General features: G+C 48.4%; 1 protein-coding gene across 3 annotated transcripts in view; it reads left to right on the top strand.

Annotated features, from left to right (window-relative positions):
• Window positions 1-24710, top strand: part of LOC140389951 (hepatic and glial cell adhesion molecule-like) — a 76307-nt gene that overhangs the window by 28366 nt on the left and 23231 nt on the right. The window contains exons 1-3 of one of the 3 annotated variants that reach the window (XM_072474633.1): window positions 10130-10300; window positions 22177-22540; window positions 22832-23191. The exons of 1 other annotated variant lie outside the window; for it this stretch is intronic. In XM_072474633.1, the coding sequence (XP_072330734.1) occupies window positions 22528-22540; window positions 22832-23191 (373 nt within the window). In that variant the 5' untranslated portion in view covers window positions 10130-10300; window positions 22177-22527. Of the gene's footprint in view, window positions 1-10129; window positions 10301-22176; window positions 22541-22831; window positions 23192-24710 lie in introns of those variants that run through there. One more of the 3 variants, XM_072474635.1, reaches the window with a different exon arrangement.

Here is a 24710-nt window from a genome sequence, read left to right on the forward strand (position 1 = left end):
GCCGGGAATCGAACCCGGGTCCCTGGTGCTGTGAACCAACTGTTATCCGTTGCAGTCGTGGCTATCTGGAGGCCTAGGTACGATGCAGAGAACAGCTATAATGCCTGTCCCAGAGGAGCAGGAGCCAGCCGGTGACGATGGAGAGTGCAGGGGCAGCGACCAGGAGCATCATCGAGCAGTGCATCGACGTGCTGAAGGCACATTTCAGGTGCCTGGACCCCTCAGGAGGGGTCCTCAAGTACAGTCCTAGAAGTGTCTCCTGCATCGTGGTGGCCTGCAGCATCCTCCACAACATTGCACTGCAGAGAGGTGACATGGTGGAGGAATGGCATGCCTCATCTGAAGAGGAGGGCCGGGATGGATAGGCCATGGGCCCCGGCCAGGCACAGGAGGTAGTATGCTGTGTGTGCCAAGGCCACCGTTCACGGCACTGCTTGATCGCCTCCAGATGCGTCAACTACAGCACCCGGCCACCAGCAGCTCAATCGCACCCCCTACATACCATCCACCTGCATCTCCACTTCCCCTTGCGAGCATCCCACCAACTGCACCACAAGGTGATGGCCATGGGTCGGCAGCATCAGCGGATCTGGTCCATGGGGTGGAGGATGACGAGCTGCTCCGCGATGGGGTCTGGTGCTCCACAACGTCTGATTCCCTCTACGTAAGTACCCAACCGAGGTGAATGTCTCTTTGATGGTGGAGGGTGCTGGTGACAGCAGTGACGAGAAGTCAGTGTCGTCTCCAGACATGTGCAATGGGGTGTCGCGAGGTTGCAGCGGGTGGGCATGGCACCCTAGACAGTTCCTCTTCATCACCCGGTGAATGGTGGGGTTCTGGCTGGGGGTGGGGGACACCGGCCGGTTCCTCTTCATCTGGTGGTGATCCTGCAAGGCACAATACAAGGCAAGTGGTTAGAATGTAGGAAACATGCGGCGGGAGCGGTGGTGACCCATGTGCCATGGGGACGGCGCAGCGCATTGGGGGCTCATTTTGTTGTCCCATTCCGACATCTGCGACTGCCCAAACTCCCACCCCGCCAACCAGGTCCAACATCCTCTGCTCCGTGACAGTGAGGAGCCCTTCGGTCTTCTCCTCCCAGCGGTTGTGGGCTGTTTTCTCTTAGGGAGGACAGATAATGCACAGCGTGAGATACTTGGAAGTGGGCACCGCAAGGGGGTCCATGGCTGATGGCCTGTCTGTGCAGGGCGCGCAGCCATGGTGGGCATTATGGGTTTTGGCATGTGGTGCAGGGTGGGGTGCGGCTGCCTACTGTGTGGGGGGGGGGGGGGGGGGGTGTACTGCAAAGGGCACGAAGGTGATGATTCTGTGCCGCCCTGAGGAGGTCGTACAGCTTTTCCCAGCACTGCTGCCCAATCCTTGCGGTGGGTCCCTCAACACTCACAGCCTCTGCCACCTGTGCCCAGGCCCGGTTGACATCGGCGGGTGGTGGCCTCCTTCCCACCCTGGGGAACAGGGTGTCCTGCCTTTCCTGCACGGCATCCAGCAATATCTTCAGCTCTGCATCTGCAAATCTGAGGGCTGCTCTCCGGGTGCCATCTTCTTGGCTGGAATGAGAATGTGTGGGGAGAGGAGTACTATACACAGCTCCAGCTCGACAGGCTCTCCAGTGTCAATCCCGACCGCAGCAAATCTAACACCGACGTCAGTTGGCATCTCCAGTTCCACATGGCACGAGTACTGACCCATTGGCATGTCCTGAAATGCTCCATAACCGGCACTGCCATCGGGACCATGGAATTGCCATTCACTCCTGGCGCGTTACTTAGTTTCTGAAACGGAGAATCCCGGCCTGCATCTCTGACTTTCAGAAATATGTCTAATACACAGAGATATTGAAGCAGTGATAATAAAAGCTTATGTCAAGGAGAAGAACTTTTAATTATGAAAGCGGACAAGAGAACATGGGGTTGTTTTCCTAAGACGTAAAGGAAAGACGATTTGACAGTAAAGTTCAAAATCATGACGTGTTTTGATAAATCTGGAAGAACTATTTCCACTCATCAATTAGGGCATAAATTTATCATTGGTAGATTTAATGGATAGAGTAGGAAATTTTTTGTATTCTGTAAGTTGTTTTGGATATGGAATGCCTCACTACAATCTCTTGTAGAAACTGAATCCAGAATAGATTTTAAATGAGCAGTGAATGAATGTTGGAAAAATAAACATTTATATTATGGGAAAAGGAATAAGTAAGTAGTTCTGTCTGGGAGCTGGAGCGGTCATCTCCTGTTTCATAAATACTATCCATCTGTTTCAGGTAAAATAAACCATTTGATGGTGCTCGTCCCTTTGGTGATGGTAGGTGTGGCAGTTCTGATGACAATCATTGTGTACCTCCTCTGGCCTACTTCCTCCAGATCAAGCAGTAAGTGCCACTTTTCAAATTGGTATAAATCAGAAAAGTTCAAAGTTGCTATCCGATGATCTTCATTGTATTGCACATTTTATAGATGCACTGTGGGCGTAATCTTACCAGAACTTGGCAAAGTGTTGGTTCCGGAGGGAAAATAAATGAGAATCATAGAATTTCTACAGTGCAGAAGGAGGCCATTTGGCCCATCGAATCTGCACTGGCCCTTGCTCTGATGGGGTACCCTACTTAGGCCCAATCCCCCGCCCCTATCCCCATAACCCCACCTAACCTATGGGCAATTTAGCATGGCCAGTTCACCTAACTTGCACATCTTTGGACTGTGGGAGGAAACCCACGCAAACACGGGGAGAACGTGCAAGCTCCACACAGACAGTCACCCGATGGCAGAATTGAATCTGCATCCACTGCCACCTGCCCCCCTCCAACACTAGCAGTGGGTAATCTCACCGAATATTGAGCCACTTTAACAAAAAAAATTCCACGTGAATCGCGCCTCCCGCTGATTCTCGTGCCCTGTGACAACTTAACCTCTGCAATCAGTCGGGAGCACCATACAAATACCTCCCTAGAACCTAGCGTAGAATAGAATCATAGAGCGCGATCTACCGGAACCAGGGCATGATGTGGCCGGTAGATCCTGGGAGAGGCCTTCCTCGCAATGGGCTGGACCCAGTATCTCCCAGTTTAAGAACCCACTTAGCCATGCTTCCTCTGGATCTAACAGCCACCCGGCATCTATCGGCCTCGCTGAGGAGATCCCAGCTCAGCGCCGTTCAGTACTGGACCCCACAAACAGGAACCAGACAGAACAATACGTTTGGGGGGGGGGGTGATTTGAGGCCCCAGGTGGTCAGACTCCACGCAGGGTGGCACCCTGGCACTGCCAAGCTGTCCAGGTGGCACTGCGAGGCTGTCACTTTGCCCGCATCGGGATCGGGCCCGGGAGTGCCTAGACTGTGGGGGGCTCGATGACCGCCTTATAGATGAGTTGGGGGGAGGTCCGGGGGTTGGCAGTGGTTAACAATAATTCCTCACAGCACCCAGGACTCGGGTTCATTTCCGGCCTTGGGTCCTGTACCTTCGGTCCCCTAGGACAGATGCAGACTTCTCCAGTACTGAGGCTCCAACAGCTGCAGATAGGATGTCCGGCATCGGAAGGCCCTTTGCCGGGAATGTGTTCTACGTGGCTTACAGAACAAATGTAGGCCCAGTCTCCCTCTCCTCTGCATGGCACTGGTCCTGGCAAAGTGTAGCAGTATGTCTCTGCTGCTGCTTGATTACTATTAGTAGAAAAGCCAACTCAACTACCTCCATGATTCTCCAGGATCATGCACTGACAAGAAGAGAACACCAAAGAGAGCGCTGAGGATTCCTGACAGAGTCCTGACCCCCATGCCTCTGGGACACCCACCCATTCGTTTCCCTCTTAGTGAGTGTCTCTCCACTAAGCCTCATACCCTACCCTTTAACACTGTAGACACTTCCCCAGTTGATCTATGAATTCCACCAGGATGAGGTGCACGGACCCACGAGAGGCCCAGTGGCACCTTACCCCCGACCGTTTCCCCCCCTCCCCAACGCTGGCAGTTGCATGGATGCATGTGTGACTAGCATCTGCATCCTCACTGGGGACCTCAAAGACAACCCACGCCATGACCTTCAACGGGGTGAGTGATGATGGGCATCACCACCACTCCTTGCATTGGGGTACACATCAATGTTATCTGTGTGATGTTAATGCTTTTATGAGCATTGGAGTTCAATGCTTGGGGCTAACACCCCCAAAGGTGAAGAACTTGGTTCCAACTATATTGATGAAAAACAAGTAAACTGAATTAAACAAACTAAAGGACAAAGTAAAAGGTGCAGCCCCTTAAAGGGACTGCCATAAACCAAAGAAGAGCAAATGAAACTTAAAACAACAAATCGAAATGTGATTAAATGGGTTGAAGAACTTGACTCCAATCAGTGGCGCTGATGTTTAGCTCCGCAGATTTCATTGGCACAATTGACTAGTCATTGACTAGCTTGAGGTAGCAAGTCAGGCAAATGATTGCCTCTTGTGGCAGATGAGGCACAGCTGGTTTGAGTGAAGTTTGCAATTAGCATGACAAACAGCCCGAGAGAGCATCCTCATTGTCCCAGGTCATAAGGACTGCAGGGTTGATGAGCCTTTTATCAGTCAGAGCAAACAGTAAATCTAAATCCTGATAGTCAAGCTTCCCTAACAAGTGAATTTGAAACTCCACGCAGCTTAACCTCACAGTGCTGCTTGAATATGGGGTTCCACTCACTCTTCATATCTCATGAGGCAAAGATCTACCAATTCCTGAGTCCTCCACCCTGCCCTTCCAGCCTGGCCTCTCATGGAACAACCCAAGAACCTCACAATCGCTGTCCCTCTATATTCTCCTCCACCCAATCAGTTTCCAGCTCCCACTCTGCAAGGACACTCCTTCAGCTGCGATTTGGACATGGGAACCACAGCCAGCCTTCAAATCCCTTTAAAACAAAGGTCGCCCCAACTTAAAGGATAGATAAGGCCTGCAAGCGACCCCATCCCTGGCCTTGGGTTGAACTTAACAGCGTTTCCCGCGTCCTCTCTGGTGCACCCTGAGCACTTAACACCCTGGAGGGTGATGGCTGACTGAGAGCCCACCTCCGAAATCCCGCTTGAAGATGAGGCTGCCATATTCACATTTATATAAATCTGTTAAGAATGGCACGCTGTTCCCTGCTGAATATTCAGTGTGGAAGTCCCAGATTGCTAATGACATGCTAATGTATTAAAGGCTCCTGCGGCGTGTTTCGCAGTACTCCGCCGGCATGGGGGGCTAAAAATCAGAAATCAGGGGCAAAGTTCTCCCCCAACGGCGCGATGTCCGCCGACTGGAGCCAAACACGGCGCCAATCAGACGGGCATCGCGCCGGCCCAAAGGTGCGGAATGCTCCGCATCTTTGGCGGCCTAGCCCCAACATTGAGGGGCTAGGCCGACGCCGGAGGGATTTCCGCCCCGCCAGCTGGCGGAAATGGCGTATGTTGCCCCGCAAGCTGGCGCGGAAATGCGTCGCATGCGCGGGAGCGTCAGCGGCTGCTGTCAGTTTCCCACGCATGCGCAGTGGGGAGAGTCTCTTCCGCCTCCGCCATGGTGGAGGCCGTGGCGGAGGCGGAAGGGAAAGAGTGCCCCCACGGCACAGGCCCGCCCGCAGATCGGTGGGCCCCGATCGCGGGCCAGGCCACCGTGGGGGCACCCCCCTGGGTCAGATCGCCCCGCGCCCCCCCCCCCCAGGACCCCGGAGCCCGCCCACGCCGCCTGGTCCCGCCGGTAAATACCAGGTTTGATTTACGCCGGCGGGACAGGCAATTTCTGGGCGGGACTTCGGCCCATCCAGGCCGGAGAATCCAGCGGGGGGTCCTGCCAACCGGCGCGGCCCGATTCCCGCCCCCGCCCAATCTCCGGTACCGGAGACTTTGGCGGGGGCGGGATTCACGGCGGTCAACGGCCATTCTCCGACCCGGCGGGGGGTCAGAGAATGACGCCCCTGGTTTTCCGATTCTCTCCAGATTTTGTATCCATGTTGCCGCTCTCACTGATGGCCGTAGGCTCAAAATCGCCCTTGTATGTTTTTAATTCAAAATGTTTATCAATTAAAGGAGTGGCAACGACAATTATCGCTGACCAGAAGAAAACTTGAAGAGGTTATCATGTCGGGATGTGTCTTTCCTGCCAGCATTGGTCCAGTACTGGATTTCTATTTACACTGATCTTGAGGTCGCACTCTGGAATTCTGACGATATTCTGAAATAACGCGATAGAGTTGTTTTAAACAAATGATGTCCCTTATGAACATATCTGCGAAATGCTTTCTGACGAGTATAGTTAAATGTTCACTAATCATGCAGTCTTTAGTCTTTTGAACAATGAAAAATGTCACGAGAAGACAAAACAACTAAATCAATTCATAAAGCAGAGTGAAATAATTCTGCAAATATCACAGAGTGGAATACTTACTATTACTTCATACAATTAGTGGTATAGGAGTACTGACATGGAATATTATCACAATGACTATCATTCCAGAATAAATGTCTGTAAGGGACCATTCGGGTTTTCCAAGCATTACGGTTTCTACAGTTCAAATTAAATCAACTTTAATACTAATTGAAAGTTAATTTTCAATATTCCCTTGGTTGTGAAACCACAATTTCATGCAGACCATTATTGGCAAATGCTTACATAGTTCTTGCATTTGGACAAACGTTAGAAACCAAAACATAGCTCTAGAAGACTTAAAGATCTTTTTTATACCCCAAATTCCCATGATGACACAGCATCAACTAATTTTGATCAAAGTTGCATCGGCACAGTTAAGACAATGGAAGGTGAATGAGAAAATTGTGGAAATGTAGCTTTTTTCACATTGAGTGTGGTTAGATGCTGTATGTTGATCTGGGATATTGACTGTCTTCACACTATTGGGTAATGATTATTTACACAAAATAACAGATGCAGATTTGGGTCAGACATCAATCTAGGTTGCGATTTACCATGTAACCCGCCGTATGTTTCGCGGTGGCAGGAGGTGATCTGCAATTGGCCATAGGTGGGATCTTCCGGTCCGCTGTTGTCAGTGGAGTTTCCCGTTGAATGGCAGAAATTACACAGCACCACTCTCGTTGCCGTGGAATCCGCGGTTGTACCGTCGGTGGGACCCGAAAATCCCGCCATCATGAACAGCCAGAAAGTTTTGGCCTATTGCCAGAATTCATAGACACAGTGGTCAGTTGTAACAGGTTACAACATTTCACAGTACTGAGGAATAGATGTTCCCTTCAAGGAGAGTTTTGTATAATGATGTTACTTTTGCAGTGGGAACATCAGCTTCTTTAACATACAGTCAATGGGCTAAAAACATAAATCCAATTGTTCTTTGACTGACCAAAGCTATGAGCAGAATCTTCTGCTCCCACCTGCAGTGGGCGGGGGAACGAGATTCGGAAGGAAGCCAAAAATCTCCTTCCGGGTTATCGGAAATTAGTTGGAATCTTGTTCCCCTGACTTTCTTGACAGCTTAAAAGTGAATCAAGTGTTCCGTGGATCAACGTCGGGAACCCGGATCTACGTCGGGAACCCTATTTTAATCCAAGGCTGACTGCAGTGGAAGGGTGAGATTGACGCAGGATCAAGGGGCAGATTGAATTGCTGTTCAGATGCCATTCAAACGTGCCGCCCGGATGTTGGAGCCTATGAGGTAATGGTCTGCACAGGTCTGCTCAGTCCTGTCACGACGTTTGACTTGCACCCTGTGGATGCACAATTAATTAGCCGAACAGCGCGAGGTCCTGCGGGTTCAGTTGCGCAGCTGTCCAGCAGAAGTTGGTCCAACTTCTGTTCCCACCATCGGACTTAGTCTTTAAAACAGCAAGTGGCTTTCCAATAAAAATAAACCAAAGCAAACTTTCACAATTTGCAATTAAAAACCAAGGTTACTATTCAAGATGGGTGAATGATGTTGTTCAAGCCTAGTGTAATTATCCATTGTATCATTATCCTGCATTACAATCCTGTCAGACCCACTTTGTTCCTTCCCTTCTTCAACGACTGGAGCTCTGATGATTCTTGGACCAGCCTTCCACAAAGGAAGGCAGTGGTTGATTATGGAGGCCAGGTCATGCACATGAAGGGACACTTTAAAATCAAGAACAATTAGTTTTTCTTGGAGTTTTGGAAAATTGATAGCTTTGCTGGGATTCTGACTAAATCAGACTAAAGTGGTCCCAGGTTCAATATCAAACCTGTGCAGTTAGGATGGCAGTAATCGGGTAACTAGCAATATGTGGTTTCAACTGCCAATGGTTTGTGAAGTAAGCTTTAACCCGAAGTTGACTGGATACAATGTCCCAGCAAACTTTGCAATCTGTAGTTCTTCTTTTCTATATTTCCACATTCCCCCCAGGTCCATCACCTGTTCAGTAAATGCCTTCCTGTTTTCCAACTTTTCCCGATAGCCATGTAGGTAGGTGAAGGGGAGCAAATAGTTGTGACTAAAGGATTTCCAGAAAACATTTGAAAAGGTGCCACACATTAAATAAAAGTGATTTATATACTTTTCGTTTTCATTTTATAGCAATGTGCATGAGGAAATAAGCCATTGGAGCACGAACATTAATGTTTTTGTTAAGACTCAAATAGGCCTTCAACAACATTGTAGAAGTTTGGTTTGTTACTTTTTAATCATTGAAGGGATCATGTAGGGTTTTGATGGTAAGGTTGAAGATCCTGTTATGTAATTTTAAAGTAAATATTTATGGGATGTGAGGGCTGCTGGCAAGACCCCTGGACTGAGTGGCTCATCTAAGAGTCAACCACATTGCTATGGGTCCGGAGTTATAATTCGGCCAGACTACGTGAGGATGGCCAAAGTCCTTCTCTCAAGAACATGAACCAGATGGGGTTTTATCTCAAACCATGATGGTCACCATCACTGAAACGAGTTTTCAACTCCAGATTATTTAACTTTAAATTCCACCAGTGCCATGATGGGATTAGGGACAGGAGTAGGCCATTCAACCCACCAAGCCTGCACTGCCATTCAGTTAGATCATAGCAGATCATCTACCTCAACACCACTATTTTCTTCAGAACCCTTGATGTCAGGAGTCTCCAGAAATGTATCGATTTCTGTTTTGAACATGCTCAATGACTGAGGTTCGACAGCACTCTGGGGAGGAGAAGTCCAAAGATTTACCACCCTTGAGTGAAGAAATTATTCCTCATCTCAGTCATCAATGAACTACCCCTATCCTGAGATTATGTCCCCTGATTGTAGATTGGGAAGATCTACCCTTCCTTTGAAGCTCTACCCTTCTTCAGAACTTCTACCCTTGTTCCAGGTTCTGAGTGTTGCTACTACCACTGGGCTGGTTTGAGTGTTTTGCCAGCGGGGAGGGGAGCTCTGTGGCGAGGGCTCAGGGTCATTCCCGCGCAGGAGGACTCCTCCATCCTCACCCATTACATGTTTGGATCCCTTACCCATCCCCTCTGGGCTGTGGCTGCAAAATGGTAATATTGCAAGTTCGAATTTCTCCTAACTTCTAAGAAGTTAGATTCCTATTGCAGGGCTGAGGGAAAAGCTTGTATTGTTATTTTGAAGTTAGAGATTTACAATCTGTTCCTGAGTGTTGTTTAGAAATAGGTCACCTTAAGAAGAAATACCAATCTCTCGGGTGCTTTCTTAAATTGGGAGCCAAGCCCAATGTGGTGAATCCTGACTGCAGCAGGGGTTGGACTCCTCCAGAGCGGCAGTGTCTGAACATTGATTCAGAATAATTCTTGTCAATGGGAAGTGACTCTTTCAGGTCATTTCCAAACTTTCAAAAAATCAACAACTGTCCTTTTATTTTGTCCGGAAATGTTCAGTAGTGACAGTCTTAAATCTGAATGAAATATTATTTGCATTGATATTAATGTTAAAACTTGCCAACGCAATCAGGTAACTTCCGTTGTTACACTAACAATAGATTTCAACAAAACATTAATTCCTCCTTCCATATGTAAAAAGACAAAACACTTTTAATAAAATCCCTGCAGCTTGTCTTGGTTCTACTTCAATGCGGGTTTGAGCGAATTATCGATCCAAAAACGACCTAAGCCTGAAAGTTGGCGTCAGCTCGCTGTACATACGGGAGTGTCAGAAAAGGCGCGAAAATGGGGGTGGAGGGCGGGTTGTAAAATTCAGTTTGCTGATCAGAAGTGAAGGAGCTGAGTGTGGAGATCGAGAAGCGGCTCCTGTCCAGGGGGGAACCCGTTCCCTCAAACATGAGCTGCTAACTCAGCCTGACTGTCAGAGACAAACTGATCAAACTTCCCACAAAGTATTGGAAGGAGAGAATTTCAGGTCAGTTTCCACATTGAAGTTTCTCTGGTTTTCACTGGGGCTGGGAAATGGGATGTCGAGAGGTTTAGAAAAACCTGGTAACTTTTCTGGTCTTTGGGGACCAGCATTTCTCTCTCATTCTGATTAAATCGGGGTTCAGACGATGCAGAAGGAGTTCCCAACAAGCTGCATTACTCCCGCATCTTAAACTTATTGTTCAGTTAAACAGGTGCCTGGTGAGAGGGAGAAATACTTTCATAACGTGGAGATCTGGATGTTACTTTGAAATTGAGCTGACAAAATCTATCAGACCAACCAGTAATTAGCTTGAGGAAGTGGACTAGTTTATACGCCCTGTCCTCTCTCTCCTGAATCTTTGGCTCGGCTGCATTTTCTCTGCTGGGTCTGAAACTATAATGTGAATGGAAGTTTCACACTTGGACACCAATGAAAACCAAGCAAGCTGCGAGTTTTAAACATCTCTCCCTTGTTCACAAAGACGGGTTCGGTGCTGGGCTGTAACTCGCCAATGAAATCTTTACAAAGTATTTTAAACGGAAAGTGTAATTGTTGTGCTATTAATTTATCAAAAATCTGTCATTACCATCGGTCAACCCCACCCGTAAACACTAAACAAGAGGTTTCAGTAAAACAGGAACACCGATTCTATCATCAACACTGACAAAGGCGATTCATTTCAAATACTTTTACCCACGTGTCTATGTTAGTGAGTTTGACTCGGTGCCAGATGCCTCCTTAAACTGATGTCCCGGAAAGCGGAACACTTTGAAAACTAGAAGTACAAAGGCGGTTAAATGTTTATTCGCGCCTTTTTAAGGAGCTGTTCGCTGTAAAGTTGCAGCCCGCTGTACATTTATTTTCAAAATGTGTGGTTGGTTTGTTCATTACAAAAATGCAGCAATTCCGCGATGTGGAGCTGCCCAAGTTACCCAGAGACTCGAAAGAGTAACATCGAAAAGGAAATTAGGAAAGCAAATAGGGACTTTATTGAAGTCATTTACAGGACATGGTCAGCATCGGTTGCCCTGAACCGCTGCAATTCCTGAGATAGGTACAGCCGCAGTGCTGTTAGGGAGGGAATTTCTCGATATTGACCCAGCTTGTATGAAAGAATATTGGGGGAAATAATCGAGGTGAACCTGAAGATGTTTTATTAGTACATCGTGAGTAAGAGGATCACTAAGGAAAAAGTAGGGCCCAAAAAGATAACCTATATGTGGAGGCATAAGATGGTGGTATGATTCTGAATGAGTACTTTGCATTGCCTTCACAAAGAGTTAAGGAGGAAGTGTGTGAAGTATTGGTCAGCTCCATAAATATCCCCATCTTCAATGTGACAAACTGAATTTAACCCTGAAAATGTGATGTGATGCTTTGGGAGTACTAACAATGCGAGGGTACATATAATGAACAGAAGGATGCTGGGGCGTACAGAGGACCAGAGGGATCTTGAAGTGTATGAAGGCAGCAGGACCAGCAGATAAGGTGGATAAAAAGGCAGACGGAAACAAGCCCGACACACATTCCGCGACCTGGGGATCCAAATAGCCCATAACTGGAAAGGGATCCACAAATGGAACCTCACCAGTCTGACAGAGGAAGTAAAAAAGGACCTGCATAGATGGAACATGCTCCCACTCTCCCTCGCGGGGAGAGTCCAGACGATCAAAATGAACGTGCTGCCCAGGTACATCTTCCTATTCAGATCCATCCCGATCTACATCCCCAAGGCCTTTTTCAAAGCATTGGACAAACTAATCATGGCGTTCGTATTGGTGGGGGTGGGGGGGAAGAATGCTAGGATCCCAAAGAAGGTCTTACAAAATCAAGGGGAGGGCTAGCCCTCCCAATCCTACAATTCTACCACTGGGCGGCGACAGCCGAACGAATAAGGGGATGGATCAAGGAGCCAGATGTCGAGTGGGTACGTGCGGAAGAGGCCTCCTGCAAGGGGACCTCCCTCCGGGCCCTCGCCACGGCGGCACTCCCATCCCCACCCAAATAACACACCAGTAGCCCGGTGGTGGTAGCCACCCCTCCAGCCCTGGAACCAACTACGGCAGCACTTTGGACTGACCAAAGTGTCGGACAAAGCTCCCATCTGCAACAACCATAGGTTCACACCAGCACTGATTGACGCCACCTTCAAAAGGTGGAGACAGGACGGGGGGGACACTGACAGTCCGGGACTTATACACCGACGGCAGGGTCGCAACACTGGACGAACTGACAGAGAAATTCCAGCTAGCCTGAGGGAACGAGCTAAGGTATCTGCAACTCAAAAACTTCCTTTGAAAGGAGACAAGGACTTACCCACAACCGCCACGACACATTACTGGAGGAGTTTCTGGACACAAGCATACTAGAGAAAGGAAACTAGCGACATGTATGACCGACTGGTAGAAGGAGCCGACACCGTACTGGACGCACCAAGATGAAATGGGAGGAGGACCTGGGGATCGAAATAGGGTGGAGACTCTGGAGCAAAGCACTGCATAGGGTCAACTCCACCTCCACGTGCGCAAGGCTCAGCCTGATGCAACTAAAAGTGGTACATAGAGCCAACTTAACAAGAACCCGTATTAGTAGGTTCTTCCTGGAACATAGAACGATACAGCGCAGTACAGGCCCTTCGGCCCACGATGTTGCACCGAAACAAAAGCCATCTAACCTACACTATGCCATTATCATCCATATGCTTATCCAATAAACTTTTAAATGCCCTCAATGTTGGCGAGTTCACTACTGTTGCAGGTAGGGCATTCCACGGTCTCACCACTCTTTGCGTAAAGAACCTACCTCTGACCTCTGTCCTATATCTATTACCCCTCAGTTTAAAGCTATGTCCCCTTGTGCCAGCCATTTCCATCCGCGGGAGAAGGCTCTCACTCCACCCTATCTAAATCCCTGATCATTTTGTACGCCTCTATTAAGTCTCCTCTTAACCTTCTTCTCTCCAACGAAAACAACCTCAAGTCCATCAGCCTTTCCTCATAAGATTTTTCCCTCCGTACCAGGCAACATCCTGGTAAATCTCTGCACCCGCTCCAAAGCCTCCACGTCCTTCCTGTAATGCGGTGACCAGAACTGTACGCAATACTCCAAATGCAGTCGTACCAGAGTTTTGTACAGCTGCAACATGACCTCCTGACTCTGGAACTCAATCCCTCTACCAATAAAGGCCAACACTCCATAGGCCTTCTTCACAACCCTATCAACCTGGGTGGCAACTTTCAGGGATCTATGTACATGGACGCCTAGATCCCTCTGCTCATCCACACTTCCAAGAACTTTACCATTAGCCAAATATTCCGCATTCCTGTTATTCCTTCCAAAGTGAATCACCTCACACTTCTCTACATTAAACTCCATTTGCCACCTCTCAGCCCAGCTCTGCAGCTTATCTATGTCCCTCTGTAACCTGCTACATCCTTCCACACTGTCGACAACACCACCGACTTTCGTGTCGTCTGCAAATTTACTCACCCACCCTTCTGCGCCTTCCTCTAGGTCATTGATAAAAATGACAAACAGCAACGGCCCCAGAACAGATCCTTGTGGTACGCCACTTGTAACTGAACTCCATTCTGAACATTTCCCGTCAACCACCACCCTCTGTCTTCTTTCAGCTAGCCAATTTCTGATCCACATCTCTAAATCACCCTCCATCCCCAGCCTCCGTATTTTCTGCAATAGCCGACCGTGGCGAACCTCATCAAACGCTTTACTGAAATCCATATACACCACATCAACTGCTCTACCCTCGTCTACCTGTTCAGTCACCTTCTCAAAGAACTCGATAAGGTTTGTGAGGCATGACCTACCCTTCACAAAGCCATGCTGACTATCCCTGATCATGTTATTCCTATCTAGATGATTATAAATCTTGTCTCTTATAATCCCCTCCAAGACTTTACCCACTACAGACGTGAGGCTCTCCGTCTATAGTTGCCGGGGTTGTCTCTGCTCCCCCTTTTGAACAAAGGGACCACATTTGCTATCCTCCAGTCCTCTGGCACTATTCCTGTAGCCAATGATGACATAAAAATCAAAGCCAAAGGTCCAGCAATCTCTTCCCTGGCCTCCCAGAGAATCCTAGGATAAATCCCATCAGGCCCCGGGGACTTATCTATTTTCAGCCTGTCCAGAATTGCCAACACCTCTTCCCTACGTACCTCCATGCCATCTATTCTAATAGCCTGTGTCTCAGCATTCTCCTCCACAACATTATCTTTTTCCTGAGTGAATACTGACGAAAAATATTCATTTAGTATCTCGCCTATCTCTTCAGACTCCACACACAACTTCCCATCCGTCCTTGACTGGTCCTACTCTTACCCTAGTCATTCGCTTATTCCTGACATACCTATAGAAAGCTTTTGGGTTTTCCTTGATCCTACCTGCCAAATGCTTCTCATGTCCCCTCCTTGCTCGTCTTAGCTCTCTCTTTAGATCCTTCCTTGCTACCTTGTAACTATCCATCGCCCCAACTGAAACTTCACACCTCATCTTCACATAGGCCTCCTTCTTCCTCTTAACAAGAGATTCCACTTCTTTGGTAAACCACGGTTCCCTCGCTCTACGCCTTCCTCCCTGCCTGACCGGTACATACTTATCAAGAACACGCAGTAGCTGATCCTTGAACAAGCTCCACTTATCCAGTGTGCCCAACACTTGCAGCCTACTTCTCCAACCTATCCCCCCCCCCCCAAGTCACGTCTAATGGCATCATAATTGCCCTTCCCCTAGCTATAACTCTTGCCCTGCGGTGTATACTTACCCCTTTCCATCATTAACGTAAACGTCACCGAATTGTGGTCACTGTCCCCAAAGTGCTCTCCTACCTCCAAATCCAACACCTGGCCTGGTTCATTATCCAAAACCAAATCCAACGTGGCCTCGCCTCTTGTTGGCCTGTCAACATATTGTGTCAGGAAACCCTCCTGCACACACTGTACAAAAAACGACCCATCTAATGTACTCGAACTATATCTTTTCCAGTCAATATTTGGAAAGTTAAAGTCTCCCATAATAACTACCCTGTTACTTTCGCTCTTATCCAGGATCATCCTCGCCATCCTTTCCTCTACATCCCTAGAACTATTTGGAGGCCTATAGAAAACTCCCAACAGGGTGACCTCTCCTTTCCTGTTTCTAACCTCAGCCCAAACTACCTCGGAAGATGAGTCCCCATCTAGCATCCTCTCCGCCACCGTAATACTGCTCTTGACTAGCAGCGCCACACCTCCCCCTCTTTTGCCTCCTTCTCTGAGCTTACTAAAACACCTAAACCCCGGAACCTGCAACATCCATTCCTGTCCCTGCTCTATCCATGTCTCCGAAATGGCCACAACATCGAAGTCCCAGGTACCAACCCATGCTGCCAGTTCCCCTACCTTATTTTGTACACTCCTGGCATTGAAGTAGACACACTTTAAACCACCTACCTGAACACTGGCCCCCTCCTGCGACGTCAAATCTGTGCTCCTGACCTCTATACTCTCATTCTCCCGTACCCTAAAACTACAATCCAGGTTCCCATGCCCCTGCTGCATTAGTATAAACCCCCCCAAAGAGCACTAACAAATCTCCCCTCCAGGATATTTGTGCCCCTCAGGTTCAGATGTAGACCATCCTGTCTGTAGAGGTCCCACCTTCCCCATAAAGAGCCCCAGTTATCCAGAAATCTGAATCCCTCCCGCCTGCACCATCCCTGTAGCCACGTGTTTAATTGCTCTCTCTCCCTATTCCTCATCTCACTATCACGCGGCACGGGCAACAACCCAGAGATAACAACTCTGTTTGTTCTAGTTCTGAGCTTCCATCCTAGCTCCCTGAAAGCCTGCCTGACATCCTTATCCCCGTTCCTACCTATGTCGTTAGTGCCAATGTGGACCACGACTTGGGGCTGCTCCCCCTCCCCCTTAAGGACCCGGAAAACACGATCCGAGACATCACGTACCCTTGCACCTGGGAGGCAACATACCAAACGTGAGTCTCTCACGCTCCCACAAAATCTCCTATCTGTGCCCCTGACTATCGAGTCCCCAATTACTAATGCTCTGCTCCTCTCCCCCCCCCCCCCCCTTCCCTTCTGAGCAACAGGGACAGACTCCGTGCCAGAGGCCTGTACCCCATGGCTTACCCCTGGTAAGCCGTCCCCCCCACAAGTATCCAAAGCGGTATACTTGTTTCTCAGGGGAACGACCGCAGGGGATCCCTGCACTGACTGCTTCTTCCCAGTCCCTCTTACAGTTACCCATCTATCTCAAATCTTTGGTCTAACTAATTCCCTAAAGCTGCTATCTATGACCCCCTCTGCCTCCCGAATGATCCGAAGTTCTTCCAACTCCAGCTCCAGTTCCCTAACTCGGTCTTGGAGGAGCTGGAGATGGCAGCACTTCCTGCAGGTAAAATCAGCAGGGACACTAACGGCATCCCTCACCTCAAACATCCTGCAGGAGGAACATTGCACTCCCTTCGCTGCCATGCCTCTAACTTTCTACCAAGATCTGGCTAACAACTAAATTTTTTTTTTTAAATAATAATAATATAATATGGTACTTACCTCACACCAATGGATTTTATTATTAGGTTAGAGGAGGAGGGCTGGTGGGAGACACTACACGTGTAGTGTCTCGGGTTTCCTCTCCACCAGAATTTATTGGTGAGGGACTTCCCAGAAGTCCGCGGGCCGAACTTCCTGTTCCCGCCTTGAAAAAATAAAATTTAAAAAAAACAACAGCAAAGAGGGACAGTAACGGGACCAGGTAAGTGTTTACTTAAATACTCACCCAGCAGCAGCCCCCCCCACTCCGCTCCCGCTGAAACTCCAAGAGATGCTCCAGTAAGGGAAGTTAATTTAAACTGCAGTACTCACCCACCAGCTGCCTCTGCGCTCTGCTCCCGCTGAAACTCCAAGAGATGCCCCTGCAAGGTAAGTTAGTTTAAACTTCAGTACTCCCCCACCAGCAGCCTCTGCACTCCGCTCCCGCTGAAACTCCAGCTGGAGGTAGAGGATAGATGTGAACGGTGCCAAGGAGGCTGATTAGGCTGGAGTTTTCCATAGAGCAGAGAAGACTGAAGAGAGACCAGATTGAGGTGTACATAGAGAGGGTAGAGGAAGAACGGTTTCCCCTTAGTAGAGGGGTCAATAAGCATGGGGATTTAAGATAAGGGGCAGGAGCTAGAGAGGGAATTTGAGGAAAAGCCTTTTCACCCAGATGGTGTTGGGAATCTGGAACTCACTGCCTGAAAGGGTGGTAGAGGTGGGAATTCTCTCAAAATTTAAGAACTATTTAGATGAGTACTTGAATCGCCAGAGCATACAAGGCCACGGACCAAGTGCTGGAAAATGGGATTTGAATAGATCGTTGCTTGATGGCCACTGCAGGCACAATGTGCTGTTATGATTTCATGACTATGACGGGGAAAGCCCAGTGTAAAAAATAAGACTGCAGGATTTGTGATAATCTTTTAACAATAAATTGACAGTACCCAATTATTTTTTCCAATTAAGGGGCAATTTAGCGTTTCCAATCCACCTAACCTGCACATCTTTGGGTTGTGGGGGTGACACACACACGGACACGGGGAGAATGTGCAAACTCCACGCGGACAGTGACTCGGGGCCAGGATTGAATCTGGGCCTCAGCGCTGTGAGGCAGCAGTGCTAACCACTGTGCCATGGATTTGTGATAATCTTTAGCCAGAAGTGCCAGGTTCATGATCCAGGATATTCTGAGGTCCCGAATATCACAGATTCCAGTCTTCAGCCAATTTGATTCACTCCACATGATATCAAGTAACGGCTGAAGACACTGAATATTGCAAAGCAGTAGTACTGAAGACCGGTGCTGCAGAACCTGCCACGCCCCTCGTCAAGTTGTTCCAGTACAGCAGCAACACCGACATCAACCCAACAATGTGGATACTTGTCCATGTTTAAGGGTAAATCCACATTTGAAATGTGGGAGTCTTTTAAGGAAAGGTTGATTAGAGTGCTGGACAGACATGTCCCTGTGAAAATGAGGGATAGAAATGGCAAGATCAGGGAACCATGGATGACGGGTGGAATTGCGAGACTAGCTAAGATGAAAAAAGAAGCATACATAAGATCTAGGCGACTTAAAACTGATGAAGCTTTGGAGGAATATCGGGAAAGTAGGACAAATCTCAAACGTGCAACAAAGAGGGCTAAAAAGGATCATGAAATAGCTTTGGCTAACAGGGTTAAGGAAAATCCCAAAGCCTTTTATTTGTATATAAGGAGCAAGAGGGTAACTAGAGAAAGGATTGGCCCACAAGACAAAAGGGGGAATTTATGCGTGGAGTCAGAGGAAATGGGTGAGATTCTTAATGAGTACTTTGCATCAGTATTCACCAAGGAGAGGGACATGACGAATGTTGAGGCTCGGGATGGATGTTTAAATACTCTCGGTCAAGTCGGTACAAGGAAGGGGGAAGTTTTGGGTATTCTAAAAGGCATTAAGGTGGACAGGTCCGGATCGGATCTATCCCAGGTGACTGAGGGAAGCGAGGGACGAAATAGGTGGGGCTTTAACAGATATCTTTGCAGCATCCTTGAGCACGGGTGAGGACCTGGAGGACTGGAGAATTGCTAATGTTGTCCCTTTGTTGAAGAAGAGTAGCAGGGATAATCCAGGGAATTATAGACCTGTGAGCTTGACGTCAGTGGTAGGCAAACTATTGGAGAAGATACTGAGGGATAGGATCTATTCACATTTGGAAGAAAATAGACCAATCAGTGATAGGCAGCATGGTTTTGTGCAGGGAAGGTCATGTCTTACAAACCTAATAGAATTCTTTGAGGAAGTGACAAAGTTAATTGATGAGGGAAGGGCTGTAGATGTCATATACATGGACTTCAGTAAGGCGTTTGATAAAGTTTCCCATAGCAGGTTGATGGAAAAAGTGAAGTCGTATGGGGTTCAGGGCGTACTAGCTAGATGGATAAAGAACTGGCTGGGCAACAGGAGACAGAGTAGTGGCGGAAGGGAGTGTCTCAAAATGGAGAACGGTGACTAGTGGTGTTTCACAGGGATCCGTGCTCAGACCACTGTTGTTTGTGATATACATAAATGATCTGGACGAAGGTATAAGTGGTCTGATTAGCAAGTTTGCAGATGATACTAAAATTGGTGGAGTTGCAGATAGCGAGGAGGACTGTCAGAATACAGCAAAATATAGATAGATTGGAGAGTTGGGCAGAGAAATGGCAGATGGAGTTCAATCCAGGCAAATGTGAGGTGATGCATTTTGGAAGATCTAATTCAAGAGCGGACTATACGGTCAATGGAAGAGTCTTGTGGAAAATTGATGTACAGAGAGATCTGGGAGTTCAGGTCCATTGTACCCTGAAGGTGGCAACACAGGTCGATAGAGTGGTCAAGAAGGCACACAGCATGCTTGCCTTCATTGAACGGGGTATTGAATACAAGAGTCAGCAGGTCATGTTACAGTTGAATAGGACTTTGGTTAAGCCACATTTGGAATACTGCGTGCAGTTCTGGTCGCCACATTACTAGAAGGATGTGGATGCTTTAGAGAGGGTGCAGAGGAGGTTCACCAGGATGTTGCCTGGTATGGAGTGTGCTAGCTATGAAGAAAGGTTGAGTAGATTAGGATTGTTTTCATTGGAAAGACGGAGGTTGAGGGGGGACCTGATTTAGGTCTACAAAATTATGAGAGGTATGGACAGGGTGGATAGCAACAAGCTTTTTCCAAGAGTGGGGATGTCAATTACAAGGGGTCACGATTTTAAGGTGAGAGGGGGAAAGTTTAAGGGAGATGTGCGTGGAAAGTTTTTTATGCAGAGTGTGGTGGGTGCCTGGAATGCTTTGCCAGAGGAGGTGGTAGAGGCGGGCACGATAGCATCATTTTAAGATGCATCTAAACAGATATATGAACTGGCGGGAAACAGAGGGAAGTAGATCCTTGGAAAGTAGAAGACTGGTTTAGATAAAGGATCTGGATCGGCGCAGGCTGGGAGAGCCGAAGGGCCTGTTCCTGTGCTGTAATTTTCTTTGTTCTTTGTATGTATGTCCTGTACACACCACGCAGGACAAATCCAACCTGGCCAATTACCGTTCCATCATTCGACTTTCAGTAATCAGCAAAGAGGAGGAAGTGGTCATCAAGAGTGCTATCAAGCGGCACTTACTTAGTAACAACCTGCTTCCTGACTCTTAGTTTGTGTTCCACCAGGATCACTCAGCTCCTGACATTACAGCATTGGTGCAAACATGAAGAAAAGAGCTGAACTCTTCAGCAAGAGTTAAAGTTGAACTTAATAGCAAGGTAGTATTTGAATGGGTGTGGCATCAACGAGCCCTGGAGTAAATAGGAACAAGGGGAAAGTCACTCCATTGGTTGGAGTCATACATGGCACAAAGGAAGATGGTTGTGGTTGTTGAAGGTCAATCATGTCAGTTCCTGGACATGCTGCACTGGGTCATGGCGTTCCCACGGTGCTCCTGAGAGAAGTGCCCAATGGCTGTGACTGACATTTTAATTGAGAATGGCAGTGTTGTCACCTTTTAAATGAGAAGGAAATTAGGCTGACTGCAGTCTTTCTGCCATAAGCGACAGCAGTGGTCTGGCCATGCGCCTTGCACGTACACATCATGCACCCTGTATGCACATAGTTTTGGCGACAATTCACAGAGGAGAACTTCTTCCATTTTCCAGCTGCCACCAAGTGGACTGAGAAGATAAATCATTTTGTTACAAGAAACAGATGGTCAGAGACACAAATAGGCAGTGTATCTACATGCCAGGATCTCACAATCTGAGTCTGGAGAGAGCTGCCGAGGAGAGCCGAGGGCAGGGCAGAGCAGTGCCGATGTTAGCTCTGTACAGAGCTCCAGGGCCTCTGGTTAATAGCCTATGAAGTGAAATTTAACTCTGAAACAAAGCAGCATAAAGATGATTTCTTGAGGTATGGTTTTGTCAATTGTGCCAATGCAAATAACGATGTGTGTTACATGCAGGGAAGTACTGGCAAATGAGAGGAGTGGTTTCAGATATTGAAAATAAGTGGTGTGTGAAAACTTCCTTTGGAGATTGAGAGCCCAGAGTATTAACTTAGAGCTGACTCCAAACAAAAAGACTCAGCTGCTGTACCTGACCTGTGACAGCACATTAAAAACACAGCAAAAGCCCATGAGGCTGTCAGCATTCTGGAGCTCTCCCAGGATTATCCAATGTTGAGTAAAGCAAGCACTTTGTTGCTATTGCCCTTCACAATGACTTGCATGTGCGAGGTTTGGATTTTCCATTCACATGAAGATGGCACAAAGGAACTGGCTGAAATCTGCACCTGATATATACATTGCCCTCTCCTGTGAGCCTGACTGGAGTGAGATTGTGAGGACCAAGCAGGCTCCCCTTTTGCATGAAAGGTAAGCAAACATGGCGAGTGTTCCGGGGGTGGGGGGAGTTTGAAAAACACTGATCTACAAGGTGCATTGCAGGACCTCAGTGAGGCTCCTTCTAAACCCACAACCTTGCCATCTAGAAGGACAAGTGCAGCAGACACTTGGGAACAACGCGACCTAGAAGTTCTTATCCAAGCCACTCACCACCCTGTCTTGGAAATATATCACTGTTGCTGAATCAAAATCCTGGAACTCTGTCTCTAATAGTACTGAGTGAACCTACATCACCTGGGCTGCAGTAGCCCAGTTCAAGAAGGCAGCTAACTAATACATTCTCAAGGGCAATTAGGAATGGGGTTAAAATGCCAGCCTAGTCAGCAATGCCCGCATACCATGAATGAATAAAACAAAATTATTATTCTTCGACTAGCAGCAAAAAAACAATTGACGTATATGATCGATGCTTGTATTTTTCAGCACACCATTTGTTTTTTTGTGTGTGGAGGAGTATTACCCGCCAGAGCTGATACCATCACTAACACCCCTGAAGGAGGACAAGTCCTGTTCCTTACACAGTAACAAGTTTTGGAAGATCAGTATAATGTAACATTTAGATCAAGATTTCCACAAACCATTGAGATTTTAACATGGAAATCGCATAATCCAGATAAATTTCACGTTGTGTAACCACCATATCAACACGGGAGTTGGAATCGAGAGATTGTGTGGTGCTGAGTGATGTCCAAGTTAATGGCACTTGGGAATATGAAATACACATTGAATACACTGGGACAGAACTGACAAAAACACAATGAAAGTACTTTAAGGATGCAAGTATTTGGTAAGTGTCCACAGTATTATTGTTGGAGCTGAAACTGCTCAAATCACACAGCTCACCAGCACAGTGAAAAATTCAGCCTCCATTAACAAATGAACCGTTCCAACTCTCACCAAGAGTCCTTTAACTCTGTGGACAGATAACTGGGTGCGTCGCAGAAGTTTAATCTATCCTAATCTCCATTCAAACTGAACTGCATCAATAAAAACCCTTTACCTACCTTTCCCTGCAACCTCACTCAGTTTGACTAACGACTAAAAATTAATGTGTGCAATTTCTATTTGTGTTTTCCAGTATTCTGTTTGTTTATAGTGTGTGGAGAAGCGTTGAATGTCAGAACTGATACCATCAACAACGCCATTGCAGGAGAACAGGCCCTATTCCCCATCCAGCATCAAGGCACCGATCAATATGATGTTACATTTAGATCGAAATCTCCTGTGGCCTTTAAGATTTTTACATGGAAATCTAATAATCCGGAGGAGCTGCATATTGTCCACCCACTGTATAAACACCGAGTTGGAATTGACGGAGGTTTTGTGATGCTGAATGATGTACAGGTTGATGATAATGGAGAATATGAAATAAACATTGACTACTATGGGACAGAACTGAAAAACCGTGATGAAAGTACATTCAGGATGCAGGTCTTTGGTAAGTGTTGATGTAACTTCTGTTAACTTTGAGGATTGCAAGAAACAGCGTAGCAACATTTCATTGAGGCCTGAAAGGGCTCATGATATAAATTGGGCTGGATTCTCTGATTTTGAGACAGCAAAACAGCTGCACCGATTCAGAAACTCTAAATGGGTTAGCATTATCGCCACGTGGAACACAACCGGTTCCAAGCGAAACGGTGCCGAGTCCTGATTGGCGGACATGAGGCTCATAGACGTCGCAGTTGCATTTAAATGATCCACCCACCACATACACCGCCCCTGTCAACAGGCTGGCTGGAAGGAGAGCAGGGCCGCGGTTTAGGGACGCTGAACTGGAGACCTGCCGCTGTGGAGGAGAGGCGGATGATCCTGTACACCAGCCCAGGAGGAAGGCCACCAAGCCCCGCCATTCGCCGTGCTTTGATGTAGGTGGCAGATGTGGTCAGCGCCATGGACAACGGCATCCGGACTCTCATCCAGTGCAGGAAGAAACTGCACAACCTCCTCAGGGCGGCCAGGGTGAGGAGGTAGCGCTGTGCTCCTGGCACCGACACCTCACACTCACCGATGTCTGCGAGATCCCGGACAGGTCCCCACTTGGCGACTGGAACAACCCCGTCGCATAGACGTTGAGGGCGACCGTCACCTTGACGGTCACCGGGAGCAGGAGTCCTCCCCCGTACTTCCGGGTTGCCAGGTGTGCCATCATCTGGCATATGTGTCTCACAGTCCCTCTGTTCATCCGCAGTCTGCGTCTGCATGCCCGGTCCGGAAGGTCCTCGAACGACATGCGGTTGCAGTACAAGCAGGGCCTCATCCGATGCCCCCTTGTCACCTCCTCCTCCTCCTCGGCCTGTTGGGCAGCAGGCTCTCCAGCCTGTGTGGTTGCCACCTGCCGCTCTGCAGCCCGCTCCACTGCTGCGGCCTCCGCTCACGCTGCCGAAAGGCATCTTGCAGAGCTGTGGCCGTCGCCACGGCGGCCAGCATCGCCGGTTGGTGTCCAAATGCCATTATCTGCAGGGTGCGAAAGGCCGACATGTTAGCATGGCACATACTCCCGTGCCCATCCAGGTTCCACGGGCTACATGGTGGCCCCGGTTGGCACTGCGGGCCCTCCCACGCATGCCTCCCCCGGTGCTGGCACCTGTCCTTGCTGCCTGGGGTACCGTTGGCTGGCACTGCCCTCACTGGAGGCTGCTGTGGGTGTGGCGCTGGGTGGTCCCCTGGTTGGTGGCGACTGGTTGGGTGGAATGTCTGGGGGGGGGGGGGGGGGGGGGGGGGCGTCCATATGGCCGTTGTCAATGTGGAACCCGGGGCCAGGGTGGGGGGGGGGGGGGGGCGTCCATATGGCCGTTGTCACTGTGGAACCCGGGGCCGGGGTGGGTGGTCAGCAAGATGGCCAATGTAATGGCGGTCGGTGCCTGGGCACCGCTCCAGTGCTGGCTGGGGGGCACCCCGGCTGCTCGGCCTGTTCCCCCTCTCCCCCTCCCTGCCCCTGGTGTCCGGGCCAGCAG

The sequence above is a fragment of the Scyliorhinus torazame genome, chromosome 14, assembly GCF_047496885.1.
Source record: "Scyliorhinus torazame isolate Kashiwa2021f chromosome 14, sScyTor2.1, whole genome shotgun sequence".
NCBI classification, from domain to species: domain Eukaryota; kingdom Metazoa; phylum Chordata; class Chondrichthyes; order Carcharhiniformes; family Scyliorhinidae; genus Scyliorhinus; species Scyliorhinus torazame.